The sequence below is a fragment of the Aplidium turbinatum genome, chromosome 5 (genome assembly GCF_918807975.1).
Source record: "Aplidium turbinatum chromosome 5, kaAplTurb1.1, whole genome shotgun sequence".
In the NCBI taxonomy this organism is placed as follows: Eukaryota; Metazoa; Chordata; class Ascidiacea; order Aplousobranchia; family Polyclinidae; genus Aplidium; species Aplidium turbinatum.
In genome coordinates this window covers 21,027,582-21,053,402 of record NC_137476.1, presented here as the reverse complement: position 1 = coordinate 21,053,402, position 25,821 = coordinate 21,027,582, and the positions used below count along the sequence as shown (strand labels likewise).

The 25,821-nt window shown below is 37.2% G+C and overlaps 2 protein-coding genes across 2 annotated transcripts; one reads left to right on the top strand and one right to left on the bottom strand.

Moving 5' to 3' along the window:
* The first annotated feature begins 3,367 nt into the window (after nucleotides 1-3,367).
* Nucleotides 3,368-9,966, top strand: LOC145770830 (uncharacterized). Its single transcript, XM_082582561.1, has 3 exons — nucleotides 3,368-3,525; nucleotides 7,577-7,674; nucleotides 8,418-9,966. The coding sequence occupies exons 1-3, from the start codon at nucleotides 3,379-3,381 to the stop codon at nucleotides 8,665-8,667; spliced, it is 495 nt and encodes a 164-aa protein (XP_082438687.1). The 5' UTR covers nucleotides 3,368-3,378; the 3' UTR covers nucleotides 8,668-9,966.
* Nucleotides 9,967-12,671: 2,705 nt separating this feature from the next.
* On the bottom strand, nucleotides 12,672-25,814 carry LOC145770995 (MAM and LDL-receptor class A domain-containing protein 1-like). The gene is made up of 10 exons (XM_082582735.1): nucleotides 25,693-25,814; nucleotides 25,126-25,346; nucleotides 23,300-23,412; nucleotides 21,721-21,832; nucleotides 20,190-20,296; nucleotides 19,366-19,454; nucleotides 18,248-18,353; nucleotides 16,471-16,624; nucleotides 16,079-16,168; nucleotides 12,672-13,600 (listed from the first exon to the last, which is right to left on the bottom strand). The coding sequence occupies exons 1-10, from the start codon at nucleotides 25,801-25,803 to the stop codon at nucleotides 13,471-13,473; spliced, it is 1,233 nt and encodes a 410-aa protein (XP_082438861.1). The 5' UTR covers nucleotides 25,804-25,814; the 3' UTR covers nucleotides 12,672-13,470.
* Nucleotides 25,815-25,821: the final 7 nt, after the last annotated feature.

Below are 25,821 nucleotides of genomic sequence, written 5' to 3'. Positions count from 1 at the left end.
TGAATCGTAGGTTGCATTATAGCACAATCAGGATGACAGCAAAAGACTATAGGCTAAGTGGTCATCTAGTCAATCACCTCCCCATGCAAATTTATTTGCCAACGCACGTAAGGCACGGACACAACTTCAAATGGTATAATACAAACAAATCAGGTTAAAATGATATCCTACGTAAATTGTTAGGTTACAAATTCAAATTTCATTCCAAAACAGCAACAATTTCTGGTACAAAACTCATCTTTTAACTTTCATCTTATTTTCGCTTCATTCCCAATTACGTTTCTGCTGTAAATCATTTAAGATGCAATGGTGGATAAGTCTTCAAGTTCAACATGTTTCGAATGTTGAAATCATTTATACAAATCTGCTGCAAGCGTCAAATCTGAAAACCCTGTTTTAGTAACTTCTGAACTGGCAGTAACTTTCAGACCGCGTATACGCGGTCCAGAAGTTACGGTAACTTTCAGACCGCAGTAACTCCTGGACCGTTACAGACATTGCCGTCAGCTGCAGCGTGGGTCAGGTGTATGTCGGAAGGCGTACACCGATGCATAGCGCTCAAGTCCGCTTTCCCGCAATGCAGGATAAAGATAAACAAACAAACAAACCCCTGCTGTGTTTGACATACCGTATATTGTTTGTCGTTGTGATGGTCAGAAATAAAAACAAACTGAACTGATGTCCACTGCATTTTCATGAAAACCTGGATCACTTAAGTTGCCAGGATTGCCAGATATTAAAGCCTAAACATGCATTTTTTTGAAAATTGGCATCTTTATACCAAATTGGTAACCCTGTCTGACCGAGACCTCCAAAAACGCTGCTTCTCAATAAAATAACTACGAATTAGGTAAAAATATTAAGCACAATTTTTAGATAAAAAGTTATATCATAATTTTAAAAAAAGTAGCCCAATTGGGCGCCAGCCAAAAAAGCGCGGCCAACGCAAATTTTTGGCGCCTGGAGAATTCAAAAGTAGCCCAATTGGGCGTAAAAGCGCCCAATCTGGCAATCCTACCTTCTACAAATAAGCAATTCGTTAGGTCAAAATAAAGTCAAAATTTGATAAAAAGAAAGTTAAAAAAATTTTTATTTAGTTAAAATGAAAATGGCCCTACTTATAATTGGTTAATGTTTCTTTCTTTTGTCATACAAGTATCAACTTGACTTTATAAAAACACTTTGTAGTTTGTGTAAATTTATGACAAAACAAAACTGTTTTGTAGCGTAATTTTGTAATTAATCTGTAAACACACGATTAGCCTTTGATGTTATACCAATGGAAAAGTGACACCTGCAAATTTCAACAATTCCAAATTGATTAAAGCGAAAAAAATCTTTATCAAACAGACAAACTACAAAGCAGCGTTGGCATTTGAGATATAAAGGCAAAGCCGAAAAACAAATCATTTCCGTCATCGGCACACAAAAACACGTTGCTAATTGTGTGGCAAATTGTTTTTAATTTTTTTCTTTCAATGAAATATATTTCTTTTTTTAATAGGAAATTTTATTGATTCTTGTTCTGCTGAATCAGTGCTGTTACAACTCGTTACATGTTGTTGGTCAAAAGCACCGGCGCAGAGAACTGACTTGATATTGATTGAAAACGTGAAACATTTACGCCATGAATGACGACTAGTTGATAAACACGGGTGTTATTAGCTTTGCGTGGCTACTTTCGCGTGCGAAGCATTGAGAAATGAATTCGGCGATAAACAGAAGACATACGTCGATTGATTGGCCAAACAGTCGCTTTCAGGTGATATTTGATTTGACACAGACAATCAAAGAGTTTTCTTTTCCATTAAACCTTTTAGGCTGCATGAATGAAACGTCTTTTTACGCCAAACAGCCAAGGAATTAACTCTAACGAATACGTCTCTCGGTTAAAGCAAAGTGATTCGTCTCAAGCCTTGACAAAAGGATAACCATTATCATTAATAAATAGATTCTATTCTGAAGTCACGATAACAGATTTGTGACATTAATAGGTAAAATGCTTATCAAGAGTCGCGTGACGTCTTACGCTTTAAGTCTGTCAGGCAAACATTCCAGATAACTGAAAAATATTCTGCTTCCGGCTTGGGGGTATAATAGCGAATGAGGTTCACTGAGAAATCGAGACTTGTGAAACATTTTCACGAGGATGACTTGAGCTACAGCTTGTCTTGGTAATTCGTTCAGTTCTTGAAAATTTTTGCCACTCGGTTAAAGTCGCATTAAGCCAAAAACACAGATTTCATTAATAATGCATTTTAATCCATTTTTTCTCGTCAAGATAAAATGCATTTCATTGTTGGACTTCGGTTGAGACGCATGTAGCAATCGATGAGGTGTTGTCACATTTCAATTAGTGTCTTGTTGGCACATTTTTACAGATTTTCAGTCAAATGGCACTTATAGTTTTATTGAGGCAATAATGAGCGTTCTTCATTTTTTCCATGAGATCATATAAAATTGAGTGCAGCAGACACAATTTTAGATTTTGGTGATTGAAATAAATAGAGATATAAGTTTTCTTTAACTAAATCTTTTTTGCTTTGTGACTTGATAAAAACCGTGAGTTTATTTAAAAAAAATTATTTGAAATTCTTCTTTTCCGCGCTTGCTTCCGCTGGTTGAAGAATGAAGATTCAGATTAAGTGGACGAGAAGGCAAGGAAGCCAATCTTCGTATCCACCTTCAGGCATGCTTGCGTCCTGCCACCAAATTTCTGTTCAAACCAAATAGAAAAAATTCTGTTAAAACCAAAATGTCTCCTATTTTATATAAACGGGTTAACTTTGATAATATTGAACATTATTGCAAAAAATGTAGGCAATATTATTGATAGCACTTAAATTAAATGTAGTTATTGTAAAGGGATCACAATAAACGGAAGAATGGTTGGTTGGTTTTCAATCTTTATGATCGGACTGACAAAGCCTTGATAGGTTATTCCTGGTAGTTTCGGATTTGAGACTTTTAACGCAAAGCCAGTTACCAAGATTGGCAGAGTGAAGTTTTCCGATTGTTGTTGAAGTGCTGTTGTCGGGAAATTATTCCACCCACTAGATGCCGCTGAATGGAGAGCAGTCCTAAAATACGTTGCTCAAGCGCACACCTCGAGAGCCGAACCGGCGACGCTTGATCTTACGTCGGGCACTTAAGCACTGAGCTAACGAGGCGGATGCAGGTACTGCAGTTAAGTGTTAAGGTTTCGATCCCAGAATGCAACAAACTAAGCTCAGTTGCAGTAGCTGTTACGTGGGAAGTTTACCAACAAAACCAGGATAAGCTTTGAAATGTAGCCTACCTTTACCGCGACACTTTGAAGCAAACTGATTTTGTTTTTCAGAAACGATTAATTTGGCTAATACATAAATTCCCGTAATTATGAATCAAATAAAGGTTTTGTTTTTCAACGCAACAATTTGTGCCTTGCTTTTAATGACATCAGCTCTGATACTTCCGGAAAGAAAACATGACATCATCAATGACATGGCATTTGACATGGAAGACGGGAATGAAAAACCTGATGACGTAAATTTCAACGTTTATTCTAATATACTTGTGCCCGTGCTCATGATTGGCGAGATTGAAAATTTTACCTTTTGAAATTAAATTTCAAATTTCGAAATTTAACATGCAAAAATCAGGAAAAAATGTTCAATTACAGTATTGTTTTGTATAACATTCGTTTAATTTTTGTAACTTGGTGCATTTATACAATTTGTAGCTTAAATATTTATTGAACCATAGAGAAATAAAACAAAGTAACTTCAGCGGGTTTAACATGATGTATTACATACACAAATATAACATAATTAAAAATAAACTCTAACGTTTTCGACACGTACGTGTGTTCTCATCAGGAATTACACATCTGCAATATACATAAAATAAAAATTGTAAGGTAAATTTGACTTTGCACTATAACTGTAACTTCTTCTTCTTCTTCTTCTTCTTCTTCTTCTTTCGTTTGAGACTAGATCAAATTTCAGGGCAGGTGGTGGAGAGCCAGGTGAGTGTAGCTTCGTCCAGCGTTGCTATACCATGGGTTCCATTTGGTGCCTTGTAGATGGGACATTCGAGAACGACATGGTCAGCAGTTTGTTCCTCCGCGCCGCATTCGCAGGCCGATGAGGGAGCCAGACCCCACTTGTGCATGTTGGAATGGAAGCGACCGACTCCGGTTCGGATTCTGTTGAGCTTGACCCAAGTCGGCCGAGGAAGGTCCATACCAGGGGGGCGCGCCACCGGGTGGGGCATAAAACCATGTAGTTTGGTGTCGGTGGCGCACCATGCTGCATTCCAAGTGTCTTCCATGAAGTGTGCTGCGCTGATGGCACGATCGCTGAATGGTTGTAGTAATTCAACAGCAGCTGGCACAAAGGGGTGTCTTGACTTTAGTTGCCGGGGAGATTCCTGAGGTGGGATGTTGAGTTTTGCATGGAGCAAGTGGTCAGGATCCCCCGCCCGGCGAGCCAGGTGTATAATGGCTCCCTTTCGGCGAAGCTCAGCAGGTTGGATGCCTGCAAGGATTGGTAAATACTCTGTTGGAGTTGGGCGCAGGCATCCAGTCACAATTCGCAATGCGTCGTTGATTGGGCTGTCGATGAGGCGGGTGTGGGCACTGCGGCACCAGGCAGGGGTGCAGTATTCAGCAGTGGAGTGAACCAAAGCCAGGGTTGCAGTGCGCAAGGTGTCAGCACCTGCGCCCCAAGTTGTGCCTGCCAAACGTCTCAGCAGGGCGACGCGAGATGTCAGCTTTTTGCGTAGTGACTGTAAATGGTGACGGTATGTGAGTGACCTGTCAAGTGTAACCCCAAGGTATGTTGGTTCTGGGCAGGGCGGCAGAATTTTGCCGTTAACGGTCACTTTCAGATCACGTTTTGCCTCCCTGTTGTTGAGATGGAAGGCTGCCGTCACAGTTTTACTTTCGCTGAGCTTCAGTTTCCATTGATGGAGGTATCCAGATATGGTCGTCATGTCTTGGCTCAACGTCGTTTGTAATGATTGCCAGTCTTTCGCAGCGTGCAAGATGGCCAAGTCATCAGCATATGCATATTTGTGAGATGTTGTTGATGGTAGGTCATGCGTATAGACGTTGAAAAGGAGGGGAGCCAAGACTGATCCCTGTGGGACACCGTTTTTGAGTCGCCGCAGTCTACTTGGTTTTCCGCTTCCGGTGGTAAAGGTAAAACTCCTGTTGTGGATGAGTTCCATGATCATTTTGACCATGTGCCTGTCAGGGAGTAGGCGGAGTAGCTTGTAGACTAGGCCACGGTGCCAAACAGTGTCATAGGCTGCTGTTAGGTCGATAAAAACAGCCCCCGCTTTCTTTTTTGCCGAGAAACTCTCCTCAATATCCTGAGTTAGTAGTGTGACTTGGTCTACAGTTGACCTCCCGTGTCGGAATCCAGCTTGTTCGTTGGGAAGCAGTGGGTCAATTATTGGTTCGACACGGGCGTATATCAGTCTCTCAAGGATCTTGAAAGGGATGCAGAGCAAGGAGATGGGGCGATAGCTCTTTGCATCGTCTAGTGGTTTGTTTGGCTTAGGGATCGCGACGACCAGAGATCTTCTCCATACTTTAGGAATCTTGAGGCGGCGCAGGCAGGACGACAGGAAATCGCATAACCAGGACTTTAGAATATAACCAGCGTGGATGATAAGCTCTGGACATATCCTATCTGGACCAGGGGCCTTACCAGGTTTTAGGTGCTTGAGGGCAGCATTGAATTCGCTCCGTGAGAAGGAGCTAGAAATGCTCTCCTGGTCAGGTGTGTTGATCTTCCAAAGCTTTGTCACTTCTTTGGTAACAAACCGATCGGAGGTACGATCACACGGCTTATATATCCCATTTTTTATTACCTGTGATGCGATCTTATTAGCAGGAATGGGACATTGTCGGGGTGATTGTCTTGATCGTCCCGTAAGGTTATTGAGTGTGCTCCACGCTGTACGGCTTGAGTGCGAGAGATCGATAGATTGGATGGTCTCTGTCCAGCGTTCTTTTCTTTTTGCATCGAGTCTTTCCAGAAGAGCCTTGGCGGCTGAGGGTGCTGTTTGACCATCTGAAGAGCTAACAAAAGATTGATAGAGGCGCTCGCACTCTGCATCCCAGCACGGAGTGTAGTTACTTCTACGACCGCGAGGGATGGCTTGTTTGGCACATGTTAAGATGGTGTTGCAAAAGTCCTGGTAGGCCTCGTCCACATTGTGACAGTTAGGTGGAGGTAACTCATTTGTAAACTTGTTGGTAAGGAGGCTAAAGCGATTCCAGTCGGCTTTACGGAAGTTCCACCGCTTGACTGGTTCACTCGGAATTGGTGTCTTGAGCGGTATTGCGGTAATGAGAGAAGGTCGGTGTTGGGACCGAGGGAACTTCTGTAGCACACGTCTGTCCGGAAGCTGATTGTCGTTGCCAGTGCTAGCAAAGGCCATGTCTGGGTTTGTTCCAGTGCCCCATCGCCCGGATGTGAAACTGGCTTCGTCTTTGGGGTTGTACAGTGGGGCATAGTTGTTATTTGATGCCCAGTTAGCCAGACATGCACCAGAAGGACTGGTGATGCGGTATCCCCAGTCGACGTGCTGGCAATTAAAATCGCCAGCATAGAGGCAGGGGTGGGGGTACACTGGGATGGCCGTCGGAGTGAATGGCGAGGGAGGTGGCTTGTAGATATTTACGATTTTGTAGCCGTTGACGTCCACACTTAGCCATTCAATCTCTGAGTCTGAAGGGGATTGTTCAACCAGTCTCCAGTTCAGCTTCTCGTGGACAAACGTGGCTAGGCCGTGTGTCCTGCTTAGGATTGACCCAGCTAGTGAGTAATTTGGGATCACTAGCCTGTCTGCGCTGTGGCAGTGGGTCTCCTGGAGGATGATGATAAGGGCCTTTTGTTGTTGAGCTACTCTTTGTACGACATCGATTTTAGCAGTCGTAAGGCCTTCAACGTTAAGCTGTAGGATGTTGGGACTTTTTCTGGCTTCTTTCTTCGTTCTCTGGGGCCGAGGGTTTATCCTTTTACCACCCCAGAGACGCCCTGATGTGTCTCTGTTTGTTGTCATTAGCCTGTTTTGTGCAGTTTCCAGGACTCACCGCGAGGAGGTTGACAACATGAGTCCCTGTAACTGTAACTGTATACTAACGACACTCCTACTAACGACACTCCTACTAACGACTTACCTTACAATTTTCATTTTATGTATATTGCAGATATGTAATTCCTGATGAGGACACACGTACGTGTCGAAAACGTCAGAGTTTGTTTTTAATTATATTGTATTTGTGTATGTAATACATCATGTTAAACCCGCTGAAGTTACTTTGTTTTATTTCTCTATGGTTCAACCATGGCCACCTGGTTCAACAAAGCAAACTCTCTACCAAAGCTTTAAATATTTATTGATGTCCAAAGAAAAGAAGTTTCAGTGCCATTTACCTTCTAATTTTGCATCAAATAGCTTTTTATGGAAAAATATGGTCGGTCCTAAAACGATTAAAATCTGGAAGTTTATTGCACCACAACATCAAAAACGCAATCCAGCTATGTGATAATAGAAATCTTATGCGCATTTCTTGTCACAGTTCGTAATTTTGGATTCAAATATTCCCCTTTCTGAAGAAGAACTCAGAGACGACGACGACGATGAAGAACAACAAAATGAATTGAAGCTGTTGCTGCGGTAATAAGAAACTTCAGACATAATTAATTTATACTACTGCAGTAGCTTAAAGTGAGTTCAATCCATAACCTTGACACATTTTAAGGCATGTGAAACTGTATGCTTATCACACGCTATATTGTGGTGACCAGTTGTTTCTGTCATTCAGCGAAAAGATTTATATTTGTTGTAGGCTATACTTTTCAGCTATGCGACAACTTTTCTGAAATTTCCTTTAATTATAACATATCATACTATTGAATTGTTTCTTTTTTAGTTAGTCAAACCACTGTTCATGTAGCCTGTGTTTATGTGTTGTGAATTGTAGCCTATACGCTATATTGCCCAATTTTTGGTTTGGTAATCAGACACTTTTATGTTAAAAAAAAGTTTTCACACTCTGACTGCAATCAATGTTTTAGCCTGGTGCACCATCAGAACCACTCCGAGAGTTGGCAAGCTAGCTGAAGGCAGACCTTGTCAAAAATTTGCATCTGTGTCTTTGAACAAGATGCAGTTTCGTAAAAGCGTCATGCCAATAACCTTATATCAAAATAGTATAGAAAACGTACTAGGAAAACGTATAGGCCTACTGTACAATGTACATGTACTTCATCTGTAGGCTACAAAAGACCAGTCAACGATACCACAACCACACTTGTATGTTTTATATGTGGTTCAGATATTGAAAATTGGTAGGCTAATATCATGCAATTTGTATCACTTTCTTAGTGTAAATCTTCACATTTGTTATTGCACTGCAGGTTGCTTGCTGAACAAGTCCAGGATGATTCTTTACTTTATGATAATCAAGTTCTTCCACAAAGTTACAACGCGAAAGAAGTTGATTATCCCATTTCACGCAATAGCGCGCAAGAGCGTGAGAGCTTTGCAAAACGAAGTCCAGAGGGTGATTTATTAACAAAAATGCGCAAATGGCGCCAGTTAAACAGAGCCTTCAATCTTCATAACAAAATTAGGCAATCTGTCCAAAAACAACAGGCAAGATATTAGTGATATTAGAAACTTTAACAGATCTACCTACCCAATTGTTTTGCAAGAAGATATTTTTTATTTTATTTTGATGTTTATAAAATTGCTGTCACTAAATATTATTTCTGTTTTAAACGACACTATTTAATAGAAATGAAGCAAAATTTTTTATCAAATCTTAAGTTCGAAACGAGACAAAAAACAAAGAATTTTGGGTCAAAACAAAATATTTCAAAATTTTGAAATATTCTCAAAGTAATTTATTTTAACTTTGAACACCCCTAGACTGAAAATTCTGGAGCTCAATTCACTATAATTTGTGTTGCGAGTAATGATTTTCAATGTTGTAATGCCACCCTTTTGGTGTTATTACTGTTAGGCCTATACTCTCTTGTGTATTTCAAACAATAGTTTCTATTGTTTTAGTATTAACCTACGTAGGCTACCGTGTTGCACACCATAACAAATCGATTTGATCCGCTGGTCATTCATTTACAATTCAATGTTTTCGATTTTACTTTCTCATACCTTTGAAAATTTCACTAGATATTCTTCTGTCATGACCCCAGTTGAGTTGGAAGCCATGAAACTAGAAGGGCACAGAACAGCGAGCCAGAGTTTTACACTAAGCAACTTTTTTGCTTCAATAGATTTTTTCGGTGGATTCGGTCAATAGATTTTTTCGGTCGATGATAACTTCACGTTCAGCATGAAACTTTAAAGTAATAAAAGCTACAATCACAAAACTGCAATGCATTGCGCTGTGAGGGATTCGAAGTAAAGTGTCCCACCAATCTATTTCAAAGAAGCTTCATACTTTTTATTTTAGTTTGTATGATTTTACAGAAACACTAATTAATGTTATATTGTATTGTAATGAAAAGAAAATCACAGAAACAGCGAGACATTGCCACCATTAATTTACGATTATTTGAAATATTTTCTTTTTTACTTAATTTTAAAGAGTTGTCATTGACAAAACTAAAAACATATTCATTGTAATGTTTAATTACTGTCTGTAAACTTTTTATTTAAATATCTGACTTCGACATCATTGTATTATTGAAATTGAAACAGCGACATTTTCATTAAAATTAAAGTGAGTGAGAATAAATTTAAAATGAACATAACAATCTCTGCTTATTTACTGCTTTGCTCATCAATTTTATTTGCAATGAAATTGATTGTAATTAAACATTTAATTCAATTCTGAAACCAATTAATTGTGTCTTGTTATTGACTATTTTGTGCAAATGAACTGCAGTAGAGCGTAAATTATTCTTTCGATTTCTTGTATGTGTAAAATAAAGCCAAACAATTGCAAAAGTTTGGATAGCGAAAGAAGGTGGATGCGCTGTCTAATTAGTGCTTTTAGCGGCTTGATAACACAAAGTTTATTCGTTCATAGTCATGTTTTCATATCGCATGTAAGTCGCAGAGAGTATTACTATTAGCAATATTCCGAACTATGATTACTCTCAAAAATGGAAAAGTGTAATTTATCTTCCCTTGAGCAGTTGATTTTTCATCATTACTATCATTGTGGTGAAAATTGTAACAACTATACGGAAGTGTTTCTCGGCAGCCGATTTTTAGCAAGAATTGACAGCGATAGACACGTGTTTCAACCATGAGGCTGGGCTCATCAGTATCGCACCGTATTCTAGCCACAAATTTATTCGACCACCGCTTTACTTTCTCTTTACCATTGGCAACCCACGGGTCTAAAATGTATTTTCACTAGAAACAGCCTTAACTTTATTTCCTTTTAGCATTACCAACCCTAACTTTTCTGCGCATAGTCTCCGTGCATTGCACTCAGGGCCGTGTGAGCACTATCTTACCCCCGAAATCCACTAGTGGGGACTTATGTTTAGTAATTGCTTTTAAAAAAAAGACCAGAAAAAGTTTAGGGCCACAAAGTCTTTCAATGTGACATTTATATTTGTCATTTTAGCAAATAGCACACACAGTAAACAACCTTTAACATTTTATTGATAAAATAGTTAATAGGCTATGCCGACAATGCAGAAGGGGATCTAATTTATAAAAAAAGTTGAGAAAGAAAAGAAAGAAAGAACCAGAGTTTTAACAAAGTAAAATATATAACATAAATGAACAATGCCATGTAAAACGTAGGCCTAATGTCCAAATGATTGAAAGGGCTGTGGGGGGCTTTTGGCAGATATAATCTTATTTTGGTCACTTTTTAGGCATTTTTAAAAGCAACACTGTTTTATTAAGATTCACCCTTTGTATGTAACCACTAACCAAATTCATCAAATTAAAATTGGATTGGGGTAGAAGCTTTGTTTAAAATTTAAGTTAACCTATCACTTCAATTTTTTTTTTTTTATTTACAACCACAAAAGGATTTTAATAATTTATTTCTTGAAAGTTTTCATAGCCTAGTGTTGTAGCTTTTCAGCAGACGAGAACGTCGAAAATTTTATCTGAGGTGTCCCCACCTTCAAAGATAACATTTTCACTTCATCTCGATTCACATTGGAATTATCAATTCAATTATTATTAATTAACTAAGCTATTGGAGTGAGCAGTGTTTACTTCGAAATATTGCATCGTTTTGTTAGTTTTTTGGGACACAAAAAACTTTTCACTCCCTTAATCTCCAACTATGCTTGCCCAAAATCGCCGGGATGAGATGTGGTTGAGCGAGCAAAAAATTTTACAAAAGAGAAAAAAATTGTAAAATTACAAGCCGAAAAAATGCTGCACGAACCAAATATGAGTGGGCCCCTGGTTAAATGTAGGCCCCTGTCAAGGGTTTGAAAAGCATTAAATACGACCTTGCATGATTTAATTAGCTATAGGGTAGGGTTACTCAACTAATCTTAACAAAGGTCCAGTTTGACAAGTTGAATATTTTTAGAGGTTTGGTGAATAAGTTATTTCACACGCAATCACGAAAGTTGAACTATCTGTACCAAACCACCCTTTTAGGTAAAATGTAACTCAAATTGGATTTCTGAGAAAGTGTTAAGGAGTCTGGGAGTCAAAGCCCCCCCTGCAACTAGGATAAACACCGTAAAAATTGCTTCCTCCTAGTAGAACTCTGTTTAAAGAAGCCCTGAAACGTGGCAATGAGGTTATTCTTCCAAAAGCTCAAGGTCCACCATCAACAGCCAGAAGGTCCGGATTCGGACCGCGGTCCGCCAGTTGAGCTGCCCTGCTATAGAGTATCGAGCTTCTGTAGTAGGCTATTTTTTATTCTTTCAAACATTCAAAAATATTAGACAGACTAAATTGAGTGGGCCCCTAATCAGCCGTGCCCCCTCCCCCCGGCCGGGGGGATACGGGGTTGGTTAACACGGCCCTTACTGTAGCAGTTCAGTGCATCTTCTGACATAAGGTGACAGCCATACGCACAATCGTGGTATGGGAGCACAATGCTTCAAAGAAAAAATTGAAGTTTAGATCATTTTGACGCTTCATGATACAGCCCCGTGTATGCCTACTCTTGCTTCCTTTAGCCACATCACCATTTGTACGAGCCGTTAAACTTTTGTTCAAAAAAGTTAATAAATAAAACATTTTTATGATTGGCTTTGCAAATTACAAATAAAAGAAGAGTTAACACTGAACAGAAACAGACTTCGTTATTGTATTACATTGCAAGCCTAGACCTCAGGATATACCTCAGTAGACTGAAAGCGTTGTTTTTTTTTATCTAATCACGCACAAACATTTTATTTTGTTGATGAAGGGGCTACATATCAATTCTTAATACTACATCAGCGGCCGTGAAATCCTTTGCTCGCCTGGTCAAGTAAGCAGAAGATCTTTTATTACATGATGATAACAAAAAGTGGTTATACTTTCTCGCGTTTTCCAATGTATTCTAGGCAATTGTTGTTACATTTGTAAATGTTCATCGCAGCCAAAAAGACTTGGGTGTGAGACTTGCCTGAAATTCCTGATTTTTTTTCCTTTAACCTTTTGCTTTCAAACCAAAGTAGAAACTGCGAGCTGTAGAATATTCTATGATGATAGGCTACTATACAGAAATGTTTGTACTGTATTTTATCTTAGAACAGAATTTGGAACTTTCGTAAACACATGCAGATGAACGAACAATGAGTTCTTGGAAGGGGTATTTATAAAAAACATACATATTGCGTCTACAAACTGTTAAAAACAGCAATATAGCCTACGTGAAACAAAATTAATATTTATGAAATTTCATTTTTAATTGTGAAGCAAGTAAAACTGAAAAACATCTATCGATTATGATCAAGAATTAAACTAAATTTTTGTGTATGTTTTTGTATGATGCGCATACAAATTTTTATTTTTGAAAATTGTAAAATTATGAAAACGAAGTGGACAAGTGGTGTAGGGACATGGAAGCCATACAATACTGACAAACCATCCTTAGGCTATTCTAAAAGAAACAATTCATTTGCCTTTATACAATATGGTTTCATTAAGTCTACCAGAATTACATCTGCGGCTTCATTTTACAGAATTTTGCGTGAGATATTTTGATAAAACGATAAAATTACTTGCAATTTTTACAAGGGTTTCACATTCATAGCGAAGGGTAGATTACACAAATGACTTCTTACCTTTACAAAAACCGCAAAGCATCGCATCTGTTTTGAAAACACTGTTGAAAAAGAGATCAAGCTCTTGTTGCAAATCAAACACAAATATAGACATTTCATTCATTTCAATGAAAACAATGTGATTCATTGCTATATTGACATTGATTCAATTCTCCCAAAGTCTCTTCTCCATCAATCTTGAGTCGAAACTTGGTGAAAAATAAGTTCTTTTTGTAAAAGATCTGGATTTAAGTTCCTCTCACTTTCCTCTGTTTTGTATTATACCTCTGACACACAGTGCTATATTTGGAGAATAGATCTTTCCTGAGCAGCAAGATCTCAGGCCTAGATTGTACGTAGTGTCGCCGCAACATCCAATCAGTCCATTCCTGTAAAAAATATTATTTAAAATAAACTGCGCTTGAAATAAACAAAGTAAGTTATTATGTTTCTAAGATAAGGCCACTTTATGAAATTTATTTGTAGACACAACTTAAGTTCCCAATGGTCAGAGGAACACCGGTAGCGTCGACAAGAAGTCCAGGGGGTACTTTAGACCTGGGCCCCGGATGATCTTAGAGGCTCGAAAACTTTGTAATGGATCCGGAAACTTAAAGAAGTATTCTTGTATTTTTTTTTGATATAGTGATTTTTTCTTACAGGTATCTTGATTTCAGGCTCGAAGATCTTATTGGTATCAGGACCAAATTATTTTAATGATCCAAGGGAACACACCTCGATTTCAACCGACCCAGAGTTTTTTTTTACTTGACTTTATTGCCGCTTACCTCGAAACATAAAACACCTGTGGTAGTTGGTCAGTTTTATGTTACTTATACTTAGGCTATCTCAGTTTAAAGGAACGTTTAACTTTAACAGAACAGTTTATTTAGCCTACAAACATTCGAAAGCTTGTTGAAAGGCCAAGAAATATCAAATTCCTTTCAGTTATTTCAAACTTCAGATAAATTCCGACCAACCTACAATATGATGTAAAGATACCGATCTTTCACTCAGTTACTGAGCTTTCAGAAATGAAACGATAAGATTGTCATGATACTAATTCTTCTGGCACTAATAAGAGTAGTGTGGCCAGTTCCTTTCTCTCGCTTCTCTTTCAGCAACTACACCCACTTAAGTTATTACACCCCAGGTAGAGGTGAGAGGTGATTTTCTATAACCAACTTAAGCCAAATGTCGAACCAGGTTCGTAATATTGGAAAGCCAGCGTTTTACCCGACGAAAAAAACTCGAATTTCTAGATTAAAGTGTTTAGGCCTACTTCAATTTTGAAGCATGAACGCAGTGCGATCCTGGACGTAATTTACTAAAACAATTTTAGAAGGTTACTTGTTGAAGGCCAAATTAAATGTTTCATGCAACAAATGATTTAATTTGAAGATTAGTTAGAACACCAACGCCAAAGGAAAGCTTGTCGGTAATTTCTTTGTTTCACAGCCAATGTTTGATGCGCAAATGACACCTCATCAGTAAGAAGATAATAATTGTTGAATCCACAACCACTAGTTGTATTGCAGCAAGGCTAGTTGTAATTACAGCATTGGTTACTCAACCGCAAGTAAATTACAAAGGACTCTGTTCCACGGGAAGTATCAAAGAGCGTTTGTTATTGGTTTTGCAACAGGTTAATTGCTTTTTTTCTGTTTTCTGCAAAAGAATGCTTTTTTTAAACATTGTAGCTTTCATAACGTATGAAAGTTAAATAATAAAAACATTTTAGGCCACGTGTTGACATTTTCTCATTCTGAAAATGACTTTGCAATTTGCACCTATGTCTATGTGACTTGATAGTGTTGGTAAATAGAGATATTGCAAGTGTGGAACACCGACTTTGTGACAAAGTCATTCTTTTAGTTGTGTTTAATTTGGTAAGCTACCACGTCATGCAAACACTGAATGGATTTCTTACACAAAAGAAGATGGTAAGTAGACCACATGTAACAAAACTTTGCTACCTATGGTGTTCAAAATTGTATTACGCAAAAAATGTTTGCTCAAAATGTATATCTCTCCGTGACACTGAAAGGGTTTAGTGTTACTGGCATTTTTGAGTGTGTGCAAAAAGTTTAATTTGTTTAATTAACCTATTGATTACTGCCCTCCCTTTTTTTAAATTAAAACACTGGCAAAAAAACAAACCGTACATGTCTTTAACTCGTATCGACCTGGATTTTCTACTGATGCTTATCTGCATGTATTACATTGGCTCTAAATAGTTGTGTACTGTATATGCGTCAGGTTTTTCCTTTATCATTTCTTGCGCATTTAAAACATGACCGCAATGCTAAAACCAAATGCAGTTTCATAAAGGTATTTACATTATAAAATACAATTAGCCAAGTTCTCTGAAATATTTCATTAGGAGGTCTGAAACTTTCTTCATTCTAACATAATCCGTAGCTTAGTTCGTATCTGTTGTACTCTTCTCTATATGACCGAGAAAACTTTTCTAAAAAAAAAATTGATAAAACAGTTCAACTTAATCGAGTTATATTTCAACAGCGCAAAGCTTTAAACAATGAAATTCTTTTTTGTTGTATCCAGGCTTACGCCCGGTGATTGAAGATTTAGATTAAGTGAACGGGAAGGCAAGGAAGCCAATCTTCATGGCCACTTTCAGGCATGCCTTTAAGTGTCTTGCCAAAGACACAGCCGCGTGCTCTTGAGCGGTGTCGAACCGCCGCCCTTACGATTGTCGTTCTAGGGCTCTTACCACTAGGCAATACAAAAAATCAAAAATAGAATATCATATATTCCTAGAAATGTGCAGTAAGTCACGTGTTTCTTTAACATACTGTATGCACATTTATATATACCCATATGGGTTGCACACGGCATGCACTTACGATGATATAATTCCTCCACAGCATGTTTCTCTCCCAATTGTAAAGAGACGAGTGCGGCAACAAGCCTGCTCCGTTGTCGTGTCTAGGACGCTATACGGATAATGAAAACATGTTTACAAAGTATGACAAAAAATTAAGTTATGACTTTAATAAGAATTGGAAATGAAATAAGAGAATAAGGTTTTGAGAACATTTAAAATTTGGGTTCAAATGTTCATCAGAACTTTTTAATGGTCTTATCTAAATGTTTTTATTGTTATAAATGTCATTTTGTGTTTTTGCAGAAGATAAAGTAAGATCTAAACTGTACTTTGTAATTAAACAGTAGGCTATAGGTTATAACTTAAGGCTACTGAAACAAAAAAAAATACTGTGAAGATGCAGTCACTTACTTTAGTCTGCCATCGCAGCACATCAACACAGTCTTGTCGTAGACTTTGCCCTGGCACTCGCCAAATCGTTCCCGTGGAAGAGGAGGTAAAGTGTAATAGATGCTAGCTGTGTTGGGGCTTGTTGAACCAAGAGTTGTCGTTGCATGCGTGGTGGCTACAAACAGAAAAAAAGCATCATTGCATTGTTTCTAAATCACTGTTGCTGATGCTAGCGTGAACATATCATAAGGATATTTACTTCTGAAAGACTTTAATGCAGTGTTAGTTGTGAATTGTAATCAGTCAATTATGGCGGGTTCCGGTGTGACAATGATCTCGGCAAACTCTCCACTCTCCTGCACGGTGCCATGCTTCCCAATGTGATCTTGTTCACCTTGCTTTGTTCGAACATTGATACGTCGTGCGGACTTCTTCGTGCGGCGTTTTTCCAAAATGAAATTAAAAAGCGCTTGTAGATTTCTCCTTGCAAGATCTTTCAAATGAACCTTTGGCTTACAATTGTACAAGTGGCATTGGAAGCAATTCGTAAAGGATGAATATGATGGGAGGTAGATCATTTCTCAACCAAACTGAGGTGAAGGAAATTTCCGCATGGTTGAAACTTGAAAGGAGATTATGTGACGATGATAAATCCGCGTTGTTCACTGTGAGTAGAGTTTGGTGTACAACTTTTCCAAGTTATGACTAGATTAACTAAGGACACGGATGTAAAAGGGAATTTATTGAAATAGTTTTCTTAGTGATCCTATTGCAACAGTAATTGGCCAATCTTAGTTCTACAATCCATATTTTTATATGCCGTATGTAACTTTACGATAATTGCCTCTACCCAGTGATCGATTTCGAGTAATGGGTAGTATCAAATTTAAGTCATAAGTAGAGTAGACAACCGGAAACAGACATTGCCTTCGGCTGCAGCGTGGGTCATGTGTACGTCGGAAGGCGTACACCGATGCATAGCGCTTAAGTCCGCTTTCCCGCAATGCAGGATAAAGATAAAACAAACAAACAAATATCCTATTTTTACTAAAATTACATACCAGAAAATTTTGATTTTCAATTATGGAAATGTTTCGTAGCAATTAAACAATATTTGAAAACTTAAAGCCCACGGTGTAAAAGATATTCTCGGTAGATGTCGTGAGATTGATCACTTGCTCACGATTGAATTGCTATCTAGCCAACATCAACATTAAAATAGCAACACACTCAGTACCAGCTACCAACAACACAAACGATTTTAATTAATGTTCGTCACAAAAAAGACAACAACCGACAAATAAAACCCTTTGTAACCTGCAATTTGTATTGGACTACAACAACCACCAAAATAACATGGTTGGAACGCTGGATAAGTCACGAGAAAATGATCTACTATTGATAAAAAAGTACCATAAAAATGTTTTCATCTAAATTAAATTTTATTTTTTAAATTTTAGTGAGTAGAAATGTTATTTCTAAAAAAAGTATAACATTTTATTCTATTTTATAAAAACTGACGGTAAAAAACAATTGGGATACAGAGGATTTTGTGTCAGAGCTCTTCATATTTACTCTCTCTAAACTACAAAAGAATTTAGCTTAGTCGTGTATTTGTAGTGTCAAGGTCATATTTGCATTTTAAGACTTCGGCTATGTTAGTACTCAAATTTGAAAAAATGTGCCTAAATTGAAATTTAACAGAGAAGTTGTTTTTAAATTTGAAGTAAAATTTTCACGGTGAAAACGATAGTCTTAAATAACACTTTCATCAACAGCATTTTCATTAATTACTAACCTAAATTTTGAACGTTGATCCTCTGACAAGGTCCAGGAGTGAGAGAAATGTCATCTACCGCTATGTCACTAGTGGGTCTGAAACCTCTGGAAGCTTGAAACTCAAACTGAAAAGTGACAAGACAAGAAGTTTGTAGGCTATGACTATGACACAGCAGTCAGTCTATTGTGATTTAAAGTTAATATACCTTTTATGTCGTGGTTATTGCTTTATCATAATAGGCTAGTGGTATATGGAAACAACTGCAAAATTTTACGGAAAGCACTAAGACAGTAAACTTCAGGATCGCTAAAAGTTATAAGCATCAGCATTTCTTTTCGACTTAAATTAGTAACGCAAACTAAACCAGGAGGGAAAATGCACTAGCTACTGCCCACCAACTATGTCAATTTTTCTTTGATAAGTCTAATTGATTCAGGCAGTTGTTATATTTCTGTTTGTACATTATTAACCACAAGCTAAAATCAAATTTACAGTCCAAGAGCAACGCATGTTCCTTTGTAGTATCTAACGATAAGTTATCAGGTTTTTATTTTTGTTGTTGGTGCTCAGGTGCTAATTCAAGTTTCTATTTTTAAATTCTTCTCAAAAGAGTATAGGGGTTTAATGCATTCTTACATCCTCCTTCGCTCGCTCTACTGCCACACACATAAGTTGCAATCTTTCATTTTTTTTTAGTTATTTGAGTCTGCAAGCGGGAATTAAAACCGAATTTTTCAGCACACTTAACAATGCATGGCCTTTGGCAGACGGCAAAAGCGATTAGGGAGTGAAAACGCCTGTCGTCCGCACTCCGCAGTCCTTGAAAACAAACCCGAGACAACGAAAAAGCTACGTTAACACAATTACAAACCCAAAAGAAGGAAATCGAGCAGCCGAAACACTTAGCTTTCTATTTCCCTATCTTCATCCTGAAGACTTCAGGTTTCTACATTATATCTGTTTTGGTGGATTTGTTTGACCAATGCCAATTTCAAAATTAACAAACTCTTTCCACTTAATTTTGTTCAGTTTCTTGTAACAGGTAAAGTGAGGACAAAATGAATACACTTGAATGCTGCTATGCAATTTGCAGTGAGCTGCATGCCAGATATCGGCAAATACAATAAACTACTTACGAATACGTCACTGGTGAAACCAAAGTTGGTTGGAGAATTCACAGTGGAAGCCAATTCTTTCCAATCTTCGCCATTTTCATTTTGTTGCCCTGAACGTTGAATGCACAATTTTACAATGTCGCCAACTGTACTAACTAATCGACCAGAAAGTTACGTAAGAGACACTTGAAACAAGATCTTAACGAGTCTATTTCCATTGGACAATGGACGTCACAAAGAAGAACCAGACCATATTTCAAATGACACGTCACAAACTTTAACCTGTTTTACATTGATTTGCTGACTGGGAGAAGCTTGTTTTTACCTCAACTCTCATATTTGCAATAATGATATTTTAGTGAAAAAAATATTTGAAACAATTTTAAGATATAAATTTTTCACTATATTTAGATGCTTTAAGTATCTGCTTTACGTGGATCCCTTGTGGACTTTACGCCCATTCAAGGTTAAAAAGTGTCGCAAACCCCCTCTTTTTTAAAATGATATTTTAGTCTGTGGATGAAATGTACGTTCTCTAGATGAGGCACATTTTTTAAGTTTCACATAGCTTATGTAGTTTTGCAGAAAACAAAATTGACTTTGTGGTCACTGAGGTTTCTGGTTTGGCGTTGTGGTTTAATAAAATTGTTGGCTCTTTGGAAATGTGCTGCGAAGAAAATTTGAGACAATTTAGGCACCCCCAAACTACCCGAGATAATTATTGATATTGTGATAGTTATAAACTTGGTTAAGTGTTCTTTTTAACAAAAGAAACCGCTGTATCCCTATGTTTTCCTGGAAATAAAGAATATTACAAAAACAAAAGTGAAACACTGGATTCCCACCTGTCTTTGAAGCGACAAGAAATAGCGTAGGTGTTGGGTTTTCATTTGTTCTTTCAGGACTCCAAAAAACTTTTAACGATCCCATCCCTTCCCCGTACATAAGATACCTTCGCAAATGAATGCATGTGTGATGTTACATTGTTACAATGTTAATACCTTCATGCACAGTGACAAATAAAATATTTTTTGTCAATTACTTTATTAAAGCAATCTATAATAGTATCTTAAAATACTGTTTAGATTTTATTACAGCGGGTTTAGTCGGAGCTTAGTCGGCACATACTTTCTTCTCTGCCTCGTCTGTCATGCATTCAATTTCATTTCTTATTTTTATTTTTTTTAAACTGCGGGGTATTTCTAGACTCGTCAGACAATTTTCTGCTTGAAGATTAGTCATTTTATAAATATTTGATCAGATAAAAGGCTGTTTAAATATCGCATGATGCCGTTGGGGAAGGTTTATTCTGACGTTACATGGGGATGTAAGTGAACTACAGCATTATATAACCTTTTGTTAAGTAACTCCACTTAATTTTGACTCACTGCGTTTTGTCCACGAAAGTTACTTGTAGGTGAAAAATTTACTTGTGGGTCATGTACTTCATTGTATTTCTGTTTTTATATTGTGTTAATTGTTAAATGTGTATTGTTTTTTTATGTTGTACAGTATGTATTTGCGTTCAATTTCAACACCGTTCCATGTCAAATAAGCTATGATACCTCACGGGTGTGGCAGACTTGATGACCAGTTCGGTCCTTCTGCCACTCCTATCATCATCAGCAAACAACCTAGCTCACTTTGCAATCTTGTAGTGTTTTTCGTTTTTGTTTTTTTTTTCACATATGCTGGTGATGCAAAATAAAAGAACATTATACTTCATGGAATGGTGATTATGAAAATTTGTGCATTATAGTAGGGTTAACAACTTCAAATAGCATTTAAAAGTAAATTAATAATTTTGTGGGTAAAACAATAATGTTGTTCTTCGAGAATGTTACGTGGACAATTAAAAGGATTCATATGACGTAGATTATGATATTACAAATAAGCACGATGCAAATAAGATACATCGTTATTTTGGCGCTACATTAGGGGGGAGATAAAAAAAAATGAAAGAGGATTATTTATCTTTCCACCGATTTTTAATATGGCGCCAAAGTAATTGAACTGCCTCAAATGTTGAATTAAAAATATAAGCTACTCCGTTGCCAGGCTTAGGCTATGGGACCCTGAAGGAAAACCATAGTCGAAAACCTTTGCAATTTTGTATTTGTTTTATGTATCATGCCCTGTCCTTACTTATTTTAATCTTTTTATAATTATTGTGATGTACCACACACTTTATAGGAGGGTTATGACCCCTAAAGCCTCTCTTTGCTACCCCTGCAGTTGTAATCTCATTAATCATGGAAAAACATTATTTTGGAAAACATTATGAAAGGTTTACCTTCTAGTTGGTCATGTATTCATCTGCAATTCAAATGAGATTTAGTTATGGTAGAAAAAGTAACCAAATCCTTGAAAACTTACCAAAACCTAAAGCAATAGCTCGCGTGGCTGTTCATTGAAACCGAAGGGGTTCTAAATATTGCAGTGTTGCCAATGTTTCCACCAGATGCTTCCATATAGACGTATCGTCCATCTGGTCAGAAAAATTTGAAACTAACTTTTCGTTATATCAAACAACTTTTTTTTATTTACCGGAGACGTTCCGCCTACGTTTAACTAAATTTCCCACAAGAAAGTGTAGATATTAACATGCCAAAATTACCTGTCAGAAATGACCAACTAACGTAAATACTAACACAAGTTTGTGTTCTGAGTTGATGAATTACTATTACATGAATTAATTGTAACTTTGCAACGGCTGCAGCTGCTGCGGAAAAAGTAATTGTGGTCATTGTATTTGTTGCTGCTTTCAGCTAGCTAAGAGTTCTGTCACATCTAAATTAATACGAAATGTTATCTAAAAATGCTTCTGCGCAGTTTTAATATTTGTTGATGTTTAAATAATGTAACGCAAACACAATGTTTTCCCGGAAACTTTTCTTATTGTGAGTTGTATCCAATATTTTGTCAACTTGGACAAAATTAGCAAAAATTTACCAAGATTTATGGATTCTCATAGAACGTCATGATTACCAAATTGACGTCAGCAGAGATTTTGGAATGCAGCTAATAATAAAGAATCGTTGTTCAGTTAAGTTCTTGCTTGTGTGTAAAATCTATTTTTACTACTACAAATTTTTAGCTTTGGAATCGCGAAACAGGTGTGTGTCGGGTAATTGAAATAGTTGGATGATGCTTTAAGTTAGAAGTACAAAGTTGTATTTTCCAATGAGTACTGACGATAATCTCGTTTGGTTCATGCAATCTCATTGGAGTTTGTAACTTCCTTCACCGCAGATACAAACAAATGGAATCAATTTTACACATTTGGTATAAAATGAATTCTTGCTTATAGAGTTTACCGAAACAACTTTCAAATGTTAGTACAAAAAATATAAAAATCGTTCCAAACGCATGAATTTTTTTTAGCGGAATAGGGCAAAACTATTTTTAAATTTCCAAAATGCAGATTTTAAGTTGAGCTTTCACGTTATTTAAACTTTAAACAATGAACCATTGATGTATTTCCATGACAACATTTCATTCAAAGGCACCTGGTGGATGAAATAATTTACAGACAACAACACTTCAACAATCGGAAACTTCACTCAGTCAATTTCGGTGACCCGGCGTGCGTCAGTGGTTAAAGCCTCAACAAGTATGTGAAACTGTGCACTGTAAGTGATTTCAGAGATTTGTGTTAGATTACTCTCTAAAGGTCACTTGGGCAGCAAACAATTTTACGTAAACTATTCCAAAATTTAAAACGCTTTAAGGCTCTCGTGCAGTAAATGACTGTTTTAAAACAAAATGCAACAATTCCTGCAGCAGAACTAAACAGCTCGTTTTCAGATTTTGCTGCAAAATTTGTAGAACAGTTATTTCGTTTCGTAGTTGATGAAGTGTGTGATTAATCAAAATTGCAACTGATTGTTTAATTAATTTTAATAGTGAAGTTCAACATTAAATTGCTAGTCAATGCGCATGGTCTTGCATTTACCGCTATCACCCAAAGTATGATCGAAGTTTGGACCAGTATATAATGTGCTGGTTGTTCCTTGGTTCACGGTCCAGTCCATGTGGTCAGTGGTGCTTTGGCTCCATCCGGGACACCTTGACAACAAATAAACGTTATATAAAAAAGCGATTGAGATCTGACTGCATGAGAGTGTTTTTTTAAAGCTGTAAAGTTCAAACTAATTTGAAACGTTGCTCAAGGCTAAAACAGAAAAAATATGATATTTTGGGAATAACAAAAAAAGATTAAAAAATCTGGTATTATAGCATCCCAGCAAGCAAAGTTTTTTGTTTTGCATGAATGTGACGTGAACAGGCGTTAGATCTAAGTCTAAGCAAAAAAACAATCGATTTTTCGCTGAATGGGATGGACGGATTTACATAAATGCAGTTTTGACATTTCGAAAGTAGCTCCTTAAATGCTACAAAAAAAACTTATTGCACCACCGTGAGAAGGATTCGGTATCATACTTGGTGCACTGAGCACAAAAGAAATTTGCTGAAACACTTTTCATTACTAAAACAACTTCTTCCACGTCAAAAATACAATTAGATCCATCAGCATTCTACTCTTGATAATAGTTTAACATTTGGATATTTATCGAAGATATAACTTATGTTTGTTGTCACATTCACACGACAAATCCGCTCAAATGAAAGTAGGCCTACTTTTGGACTTATAGTAGCCTACAGTCCTAAAAATTTATTCAAATCATACTCATTAAACTGTAAAACACAATTCTTGAACATTTGTGTGCTGGTTGTAGGCCTAATTACTTCCCCAATTAGTTAAAAAAAACTTTGCTAAAATTGAACGACGGTATCATGGAGGAGATCTGATGTCAAAACGAAACTATTCGAAAGGATTAGCGTATCTTGTAGCCTAAAACATTAGTTTAGACAGAAACAAGAAAATTTCACTCCTACTCATCATCATCAGTCGTTATCTCCGCCTACGGCAGATTGCGCATCAACATGGCTTATTTGCTTCCAAGAGTGGCGATTTTGAGCCAACTCGCCCAGTGTCGTCAAGTGGAGTCCGGTCCATGATTGAATGTTGTCTTGCCATCGTTTTGGTTGTCTGCCACGTTTTCTTTTTCCTTCTACTTTGCCTTCTGTGCAAACTTTGCTGATTCCGAATTGTGATCTTTTAGTGTGGCCAAACAGTTTTAAAACTTTTGATTTTATTATTGCTGCAATTGGATGTAGTTTTGTCATAGTTAGAAGATCTTCTATTTTTGTGTGATCAAGTAACCTTTTGTTGGTCATGCTTCTCATGATGTGATTTTGGAAGGTAGTGAGTTTTTTCATTGTTGATGATGTCCAATTTACGCATTCTAGACCGTACAGCACGACTGGTAAAACGTAGGTGTTGAAAATTTTTGCTTTCAGTTTGATTGGGAGTCTATTGGATGTTAGAATCTTTTTGTTCTTTTCAAATGCTGCCCAGCCTAAGCCAATTCGGTGTTGCACTGCAGTCTTTCCATTGTTGGTTGCGGATAGTCGGTGGCCAAGATATATGAATTCTGGTACTTGTTCTATTTGTTTTCCATAGAGAGTGAGATTGAGTGTGTTGTTAGTTTTGTCGGTTGTCATACATTTGGTTTTGGACACATTTATTTGGAGGCCGAATTTAGCAGCATTTTTTGACAGAGCATCTAGGTATTCCTGCATTTTCAGTTTAGAATTATTCAAAATGGCCATATCGTCTGCGTAGCTTAAGTTGGATATTACTCCTACTCAACAACAGCCCAAAACCAAAAAAATGATTTTCAAATATATCTGATTTTATTTTTGCTTATTTCTTACCATCCTTCTTCGAACCCACAGCTTAAAATTTCTCTTGGTAAGCTGGCCATCGCGTTCAAACGGTCTATTCGTCGAGACGCAACTTTTTGGCGCGCTTTTTTTCTTAGGTTGTTGATGAGCATGAAGAAAGCGAGAAGAAAGTTCACTGATGCCTCTGATGCGACTCCGAGCTCTTCGCTGTAAGCCATCACTTCCTCAAAGGAGGAAAACGGGAGACCTTGCTGTAAACGACGCATGAACAACGTAAAATTTTTGAAAACATTTTTTGCATGAGCAGATATTGAAATAAAGCTGTTTTACTTGTTAACAATTAACATATTGCTGGTGTGGGAGCAGCAGGTGTGTAAACATTGCATTCTTTCAAAACTTTCATAACAAAAAATTAGACGAAAACACTTTACCGGGTTTTAACAAACATCCTTTTTTCCTATGATCAGACTGTACGTTTCTATGCTTATACTGATGCTAAACCTCTATAGTAAACTTTGAAATATTTATGAATATTTTGTTAAATAGAATGAATTTAATAATGTTTTTAATAAAATTGTATTTACAGTAGTTGCTTACGAGAGCAGAAGTAGTAGTTGTTGGAACAGGGCGAGCTGAGGGGCTGAGATGAGGGAAAAAATGATACGGCAAAACATGGTGATTTGTTGAAGGCACATTTACACCTGACATGATCAAATTAGTCAACTT